Raw genomic sequence first — 9,513 nt, 5'->3', positions numbered from 1 at the left:
GAAATACTAGCAGTATCACATGATACACCTTGCTTAGTAGTTAGACATGCACATACAGAAGTCATTTTTCTTTGCAGTTCTCTTTTCAAGAATTCACCCTTTTTGGCAAGGCTGGTTTGTTGAAGCTGAATGGAAGTCAACCTAAGATGCTGGAGTAACTGTACTAGCTTATAAAATTTTCACTCTTAAAAAAAGCAATAAAATATTTAAATTTACAGTTTAACCTAAATGTAGACACACCTACAATACAGGGAAACCTTAAGCTATAGACACCAAGATATAAAAGACTGTAGCTGGAGTCGAATACAGAGATCTTTACCTGCCTCCACTCAAAATTACCTTGTTATAAGTGGTTAGCATTCCCCTTTCTGCTGTTGCCCTCATTGTAAATCCTGTTCCTGATGAAGACAGTAAATTTAAGCCAATAACTTTAGAAGGAAAGGTACTTGACCCACACTGCACGAGTGGAAGATGCACTGTTTTGGGTGAATGAAACCTAAGACCAGATGGTCACGTTCCAAGGTAGTCTAGCTAATAAATGGCTCTACTCAGTTTCTACAAGACATCTTTATTTTTATGTTTAAGGTTTATAAAAACTCTTACTCAAAATGCAAAGGTCAAAGGTTTTGGGTTTTTTAACCATATATACATTCAAGAAATAAATAACATTCCAAGTCATATAAAAAACACAATCTACAAATAGGGCCTTGAGACCACTGTATAAATATGGTATGGTGACAAATCACAGTTACCAAAGGCTTTAATTAATGATGATTGTACATAACCAAGACCAATCACATTATTCTCCAAATGCATATGATGATTTCACTTTGGTTGGCACGGGATTATTAAAAACAGTTGTTGGCCCTTTAAAATGACCTGGTTGATGAAGGCCTTCTGAATTTACTGGATCAGGCAGCATTGGCATTGTGCTAAAGGCTGTGCATGTTAAAACCAAAGCAAAGCATAATCCTAAATGCATTAAAAACCCACCCTTCACCCTGCCTGTAACTACACCTCTGATTCAGCACAAAGTGCTATATCGAATCAAACAGCTGTGTGAGAATCTGACACTCGGATCAGTAACTTCGTGCTGAAATGGAGCCAGATTAGAGTCACTGATTAAGAAGAGCCTGAAAATGATTTCTGCAGGCAAATATTGTTACACGTGAAAAAATAAGCGTGTGTGCTGATACTACAGCTGCATTACAATTCCCTTCCTTCTAGAGGCGATTGTATCCTCTGAATATTATTGCTGAAAGGTTTGTTTGATACAGTTCAATCAACTGCCTTCCTATTATACAACAAATAGATGGGTAATTGTCATCTAAATCTTTCAGGACAATAGTGAATAAGCTCTGGATAGTCCTGATTTAGATAATTATATTCAGTAGAACAACCATCTTAGGAACACCTGTTAACAACATCACTGCTTATTTAGATTTGCTTTTGCTTCTTAAGACAGTGGTGAAATATTGGCCTCTTCACCATACTATGCGTTTGTAACAATATCAGGCAGACCTACAATAACTGGTTAATGGGAAAAGTGCTGAACAGCGTGTAGAGAAGATGGAGTTTATAGAAGAAAACACATTGTGGCTTAGTTTAAAAAAAAAAAAAACACAACCCAAAAAACAGACAAACAAAAAACAAACAGATTTAGACTTTCCGTTCTTCCACACGGTTTAGTGCAATTTTAGATCACATAGTACCTCCTATGCTATAGACACAGTGACATGTTTTCAATAGCTTAGTCTCAACTGTTTTGATGTTTAGTGAATTTCTCTCTTCAACCTCCAAGGCATATTGCTGTTGTCAAGGCACAGATGTCTCTAGAACTTGTCCACACTTCCAGTTAACAGAAGCCAAAGTGTGGGGGGGAGTGGTGATGCAGAGCATAAACACAGATCAAGAAATATATACATCATCAGGTTCATGCACATTAACCGGACTCCTTTAAGGAGGGAGAGTTTAGTCATTTTAATAAGTTACTCTAGGACAGCAACTGAATCCATCAGGATCACTCCTCCACTGCCTGCATCAGCTCTGAGACATGCTGTCCTCCATAGTGAGTTTTCTTAAGTGCTGCTGAGACAGACTGTGCGGGAGTGTGTCTTTTCACTACTGTAGCCTTCTCTATGCATTTTCATTTCATGTTTAGTCCTTACGTGCAAGTCTGCAGAGAAGCCTTCAGAGCAGATTCAAGGCTGACCTAAGGAAAGGAGCAGAAATATCTAGTGAACTGAAGAGCTGGAGCATTTTTGATCTTCTGCATTTGGAAAAAAAAAGTGTTAGTGGGACAGACCTGGACATATTGTGGACAAACCAGAGACTAGGAGCAGTTTAGCATTTGATCCTGCTTGGAAAGTGTCTAATAGTGTTCAGACAACTGGAAATTGTTGTGGAAACCTGAGTTTATACCAAGTGTAACGTGCACTTAGACTTACAGATGGCTGTCATGAAAGCCTGAATCCCTGGATTTGAGTCTGCAGTCTGTTGCGTTCAGGAATGGATTAATAGATTTGTATGCAGAAGGCTCTCCAGATATGGCAACATGGTAGTTCCTGCCCCACTGAACTGCAGAATGCTGTTTGCCGCACAGAAGTACCTATAAAGGGCCTGGTTCTTACATGGTTGCTTATGGAGTAAACTTATTTCACATGGAGAGTGATATATTCCAGCACCCAAAACAATTTCCAAGTATGATCCTTCACCCTTGGGAAGAATCAAGTTTACCAGTTTAATAATCTGTGGACATTACCACAGCCTCCACTCTACCTGCTGGGATAGCTATAGGTACTGTATTTCTTTCTACCACTATATGTTCCAATATAAAGTTTTCATGGGAAACCAGTTAGCCTTTCCCTAGAATTTTCATCTGTGAAACTGTAAATTGTCCTACTGTGAGTTTTACAATTTTTGCTAAACTTGGCATTTGATACCAAATCATGGCTCATTTGAAAGAAAAATGTTGCCACCCATTTGACAGTAACTGTGCAAGCAAGCTTTTCCACGGAGCTCTGTGGCAAAGCTCTGAAGTTTTAAACACTGCACACTGTTTGGTATCAAACAAACTCTGCTCTACCAGTCTGGACTTTAAGAGCAAATTGGATAGATGTTAGGCCTAAGTCTCTACTGGAGCTTCTTTGAAAAGCAGCTGAGTGATCAAAGATCCTTGTTACTAAACACCAGACTGAATGAAAGTGTCATATTTTGGGCACCAGCCCTAGTAGATTGAAAGGGTGCACTAGAATTAAGAGTACTAGATGTATGTGAGGGAGGGGAAGAAAGGAGGGTAGGGTGAGGAAGAGGGTGGCTTGGTTAGACGATCATATCGTATCTTCTAGCTTTAAACTCTTATTACTCTACTTTGTAGATTGCTGTAGGTCTGCAATCTATAGATGTAAGTTTACAATATGCTTTGTAAATTGCTGTATACATGTCTAGACAGGCCAATTATGTTTTTACAACATATCTTCAGTGTTTTAGGAATCTTGTGTTAACTGGAGGTGTTTATGGTGGACATTCCTATAATCTTGGGAAATATGGGATAATACCACATTATAAAAGACTGAGAAAAAAAAAACAAAAAAACCAACACCTGTTCAGTCAGAGGCACCAGACAGTAGGTTTTGAACAGCTGGTCTCTACCCTACCTTGGATGATTTTTTGTTTCCCATCCATCTCTACACTTCACAAACCAGAGCTCTTTGCCAGGAGAGATGTTTGTCTGATGAAGGTCCTCAGCACAGAAAGTAAGCCTGGAAGGAAAAACCAGAAGCCATGAACAGAGGTTATCTATATTTAGTAATGCAAGTTCCTTATATTTTTTGGAAAGTAATTATGAAAGACTCGTATAAAATCTCAGCTTTCTGAAAGAACAAACCATGTAAAGTCTAACAAGAGTGACCTCAGATTGGGGGTTAGGAATGAGTTCCTCCTCCACCTTAGCACCCAGTATCACCACTAGCACCAATACCACTGTGGCATTGATGTCAAAATGACAGCCTGTGCTGTAATCGGAGTCACTTCCATATGAAGAATGCTACTGCAGCAGAAATCTGACCGTCTTCCACCTGCTACTAGAGGACATTCAAGATAATCTTGTGCAGTGCTTTTAGCTTTTAAATATTGGGGGTAATTAAAAGACCAAGACCTTGGTATGCAGATCTCAGAGAACAGTGCCAAAACAATTAAAATTCTTCATAAGCAGTAAGATATTGCTCTGGTGCAGAGGGCTCTGAAGAGTCTGGGCAGGTTGTACAAGCATTTTGTAAACTGCATTTTATACTGCGAATTGCACACAATAGGTCTGGGTTTCTTGTATGGACAGAATAAAATAAAATCAGCAACATAACGGCATGATGGGGAGTGTGGTCACGTGTGCTCAGCATCTTTACAAGTTGAGGGTTACTGGAGTGCATTTGCTCTTCAATGAATCCTATATGAATCTCAACTAGTCCATAGTCCCCTGTTGCTTGAAGGACCAGTATGTTTAGTGCTACCATTATTTGCATTCCAAAGCTGGGTGTCAAGCTGTTAGTTAATCCAGTGTATTAACTCATTAAACCTCTGCAAACACTACAAAAATTGCCATGATTTTTGCCAAACTATGGTGCATTTGTTATTGGCCTTCTTTCAACAGAGGAACATTTGATGCTTTAACGGCCCTCTGCCCCATCCCCACTCATATTAGTGAAAGGGGAGACAATAGCAACACCTTTGTTAACAAAAAAACAAATTACACTGAACAGGACTGAGCAATATTCTTTTAAAGTTAGGCTTTCAGAGAAATTGCTGTTCTTCCAGCCAGCAGTGTCACCATATCAACCATTAAACTATACTAGAGTGTCAATGGACATATTCACTGCTTGTATAACTGGAGTTCCCCAGCTGGTCAATGTTTGGAGACTTTTTCTTGGTGTCCTCAATACATCTTGAATATCCCTTTGAACGAGGATTCAAACCCACCCCAGGTCATGAACACACTATAAAAGAATATCTTTCTACTTACTTCTGTTGAGTTTCCCCAGACTTCACACGTATACGTCTGATGTGCAGCTCCTTGGAGGAATTCTCAGGCTGGGACCAGTAACTCTTGAACTGTTTCCACAGACTATACCAGGAGTGAGATGACCCTTCCCACGTAAGCTTGATCTTTAAGAGGTCACCAATATCTTCCTCAGTATAGACCAGGAAAGTGTTTGTGGAATTCAGGCCAATTTGGTCGAGTCTGAAAGACAGGCAGAGAACTCAGCCTTGTTTCCTCATTGAGACTAAAAAGACGCTGTATTAGACAAGTGTGTTGAAAATTAAGAGCTTCACGGTGCATCAGGCATTCCACAAAGCTGCTTAACTCCAGGCTCTTGTTAGTTCCTGGTGTGAGTAAAGAAAGTGAACTCGGATCTCTGGTTTAGCAATGTTGCTATGAGGCATTGCACCTCAGGCTCTCCCCTGCCGTAGGTGATGAAAACTGGGTCTCAGATGTGGGTTGCAAGCCAGACCAAACCCATGCAGCTGCTCTACCTGGCCTGCGAGGCTACTGGCAAGCCATCAGAAGTTGGGTGTGACCTGCCACCAAATTCAAGGCCCCACTGGCCATGTCTGTTGGCAGTGATCTAAGATTGCTGCTGCCACCTGGAACCCTTTCTTCAAACCTCCTGCCACCACCGGACCCTCACCTCCAGACCTCTTGTTGCCACTGCCACCACAGCAGCTGCCCCCAGTGCCCCAAGTTGGATCTGGCCTACAGGGAGCCCCAAGGCAAGTTAGACACCCTGAACCAAGACAAGTTTGCTGGGCACTTGCTTCTTCTAAAGCAAAGATGTGTAATTCCAGAAGAGGAATGTTTTTGTGGGTCAGAATAGGGAAGGGAGTAAATTGCTCTTCACTTACATTTCCAGAGAGAGGGGTTCAGAGTCTCTGTTCGTGCCGTGAAGGGTAACCAAGAAGGTAGGCTCAGTTTCTCCTAAGTTTTTATAGCTGAAAACATGCATTTTCATCTGATAATGGTAAACTAGAGCGAGAGAGAGAGAGAAATACACTTTACAACCACATTTGCAAACAGAGGTATCCATCTATTCCATTACTAATATACCAGTTGCCAGAGACTAAATATTTTCCATATCAAAACAGCATTGATAGGTGGAGAAAGCATCAAATTAGTGACTGACTTAGCCGAAGATGAAACTCCAGGACTCGGTCATTTAGCTTGGAGGACTTCCTGAATCTTGTATTAAAATACCCCCACACCATTTTGTGTCTAGAATGCTCCTGTTTAAAAAGTGTTGCTCAGATACAGAGTCAGGGGTTACCCTTATGTTAATGTAAAGGGAGGAATAGTAATTTTCTTCCTTAACACAAAGAGGTGCTGCCTCACAACCTTGAAGTGGTTATTGGACCTGGATATTTGAATCAACGCAGATGTAGCCCTCCCAGTACTTTCATTTCTGCCAAACTGTCAGTGTCAGAATATTAACACTTAGCGGAAGATGGTCATCCCCACAGATCAGCACCGTCTTTCAAGTTAATCTCATTAGATAGGTACCTCTGAAAGGCATGCCAGCTCTGGTTTTTAAGTACATCTTGCTGTTCCTTTTATTCCTCATTTTCTTAGCGTTGTAGCCAATGCTGTTGCAGCGGTTCTTTCGGCAGCTCAGACAGATTCCCTTCTTGAAACGGCTGGAATTTGTGCACTGAAAAGCAAAACTCCGCTTATCTTGGTTCACAAGAGAGTCCACAAAGAGGTCCACAGATCGTTCGTGTTCACATTTCACAACGTCCCCAATACCTAGATAAAAAGGAGAAGGTTGTGGTTTTAAGGAACAGTTCAGCCATTTGCCACCCCAACAGATACTTCAGTGAGCTAGTCCATTTCCTGTTCAAAATAAACTGATTTTGGCCAAAAACCAGCTACATTTTTCAAATAAGCATAGTTCAAGACAGTAATACAAGACATTTGGACAAAACAGTCTGTCACTTTAAAAATCGTTTTGCTATAAAGAGGCAGACAAAATGTTTTCAGAGCCAGCAAAATATGGCATTGATTAATGTCCTGGAGTAGAAAGTGGTCTGAGCTCATGAAGTTTTATAGTAAGTTTACTGGAAAATACTCTAGCCTCATCTCTTGGAGGCAAAGAGGCATTGAAAAGAAACTCCTATTAGGCAGCAGCTTTGTTGTTATACTATCGTCTGCCTTTGAGCAGATGGGGAACCCCCTTTGCAAGTCAGCTGGTGAGGAGTAGAGGTTGCTCTAACTAAACAGAGTATTTGTCAGAACTTACTCCCATACGCGATTGCTCCCAGAACATCACTTAATCCACAACCAGGCTGGAAATCGCCCCCATTGGGGTAGATATCAATGTGACCCACAGGCATCTGGATCCCAATGCTGACGCCCAGCGTTTCTCTCGTATATGTATGAAGGACATCCACAAAGTCCGCATCATCAGGGGAGAGGCGTCTGTAAGGTTCAACTCCTTCAAACATAGGGCCAGCTGGATCCAAGCCTGTTAAGGAGAACACAAGAGACACGAGATAAACACTTTGTTATGTACAACATTGGCAACGGCCAAAAGGTCTGCAACACTTTCCTAATAATAGTGATGCAACCAGTTCCTGTCCCAGAAAGCATACCTCTAGAGTAGACTTTCATAAAACTCATCATCACAATTAAGTCAAAGAATAATTAACCAAGGATGAATAGTACAAATAATGGAATGCATTAATACTTCAGGTCTGCCCTAATTATTTATGGACATATCTTCACAAATCCGCTGTGCTTTTAAATAATGCAACAAATAAATGATTTCAAGTGTAGCGAGTTAGACGTTTCAGTGCTCAGAGACCAACAGTCACATTGGCCATTGACATTAAAGGGGTGTGTTGGGCACACCAGAACATGCACCTTTATAAGAAAAAGAACCAGCTGTTCACGTTTAGCCAATTGTTCTCCAAAAGACTGAGATGAGGTGGTTTGGTATGACTCTAATTAACCACCCTTGGAGCATAAGTGTAAGTGTAAAGGACTTAGTGGGAGTTTGTTTTGAGCAGTACTCCTCAGAGACTGGGCCCTAGTTGCAGAGGAAGCCCCTTTTCTTTAGTAAAGAAAAGTCAGTCCAGATGAACATGTGCAGGCATAAGAGACCTAACTTCGCAACAAACTCAGTGGTATCAGAAGGGAGAGGAGTAGAAGTCAGTACTTAAACCATCTCCTCTGCCTCATACGAGTTCAGCAAGCAATTGGGAAGAAAGAATGGTAGGGGAAGGGAAAGTCAGTTAGTCTCTTCCAAGACTGAAGGATCCAGCATAACTAAAAAGTAAAGACATGCTAGTACCTTAAACACTAGGAAGTTTCCTTATGGTATTGAGCAGGGGTCAGCAGCCTTTTGCTGCTGTGGGCCGCAGCTTGCGATCCAGCTGTGGCTGCAAGCCAAAAATCCACCTCCCTCCCCTCTTCGCAGCAGCCAGCTGCCTGCACTCACTCTCACGGCAGATTCCCAATTCCTCTGTATTTAGGGAATTGCAGATGTGGTGAGCAGTAGGCTCTGCAGCTGAGGGGAGCACTACAGGGGAGATGCTCAGCACGATGTAGCTCTGTGCCCCTGATACCTTGTGTTGGAATGAACCATCCTGGGCTGGATTGGACCTAGTCACAGGTCAGATCTAGCCTGCAGGCCATATGTTACAGATCCTTGGTATGAGAACCAGAGAGAAATAGCTAGCTGGTTCTTTAAGACTAGTAGCTAAAGATGAGTGAAAACGTGGCTATCTGGACCATCCAAAATTTTGAAAACAAATCCCCACTACCTGTTCCCATTTGGCCCTTATGTCCCCAAATAGAGGAACTGACTTTTGGAGATCACCGCATGTGATGATAAATTTCTAGTGCTTCCCATATTACACAGTAGTTTATTCAGACTGTAGCATTACCCACATGTACTGGTTTTATTGCTAGAATTTCTTATCCCCTCCTAAACAGATAAGGAAGGCACATGGTTGTAGCGTAGGCAACATACTCTTCTGAAGACAACCCTCCCCACCATGTTTCTAAACAATTCTTGCAAGGCTGGAAGATCCAAATCCTCTCGTATATAGAGGAGAGTTTTAGTAGGATACTGACCTACAAAACTAGTGGAACTGCGCTAGCAAGTAGGTTGCAGGGGACAGAGTAGGTGTCAAAAATGAAGGGTACAGTTTAATAACTGATGTGAGCCAAATGGGAAACAAGTTACTGTCACAGCCAAGTTAGCTTATATATGGGGACTATAGAGTAGGCATCTCTACCAAATAGAAATGTAAGATTTTGATAACAAGGGTATGAGAATAGGCCAGTGTTTAGCCAACACATATTGGGTCCTATAGGAGTTTGTGAAAACAGGTTTTTCCATTTCAAGAGAAAGTCTCATGACTAATATTAGAAGAATCCCACAGCAATAATATTTTGTAGAAGAAGGGGAAGAGATGCAATGTCAGTTTAGTATCCAAAATGTAAAAAAAAAAAAAAAAAAAAAA

General features: G+C 41.3%; 1 protein-coding gene across 1 annotated transcript in view; it reads right to left on the bottom strand.

The window, feature by feature from the left end:
* Positions 1-548: 548 nt before the first annotated feature.
* LIPG (lipase G, endothelial type) overlaps positions 549-9,513 on the bottom strand; it is a 22,888-nt gene continuing 13,923 nt past the window's right edge. Inside the window, exons 4-9 of the mRNA XM_019518150.1 lie at positions 7,284-7,508; positions 6,548-6,790; positions 5,896-6,016; positions 5,015-5,233; positions 3,657-3,761; positions 549-2,212 (exon numbers count right to left, since the gene is read on the bottom strand). Coding sequence (XP_019373695.1) covers positions 2,191-2,212; positions 3,657-3,761; positions 5,015-5,233; positions 5,896-6,016; positions 6,548-6,790; positions 7,284-7,508 — 935 coding nt within the window. The 3' untranslated portion in view covers positions 549-2,190. The remainder of the gene's footprint in view (positions 2,213-3,656; positions 3,762-5,014; positions 5,234-5,895; positions 6,017-6,547; positions 6,791-7,283; positions 7,509-9,513) is intronic.

This window comes from Gavialis gangeticus, unplaced genomic scaffold (assembly GCF_001723915.1).
Source record: "Gavialis gangeticus isolate Ggan-Ray unplaced genomic scaffold, GavGan_comp1, whole genome shotgun sequence".
Lineage (NCBI taxonomy): Eukaryota > Metazoa > Chordata > Crocodylia > Gavialidae > Gavialis > Gavialis gangeticus.
Note: the sequence above shows the minus strand (reverse complement) of the source record. Positions and strands in the feature narration are given on the sequence as shown.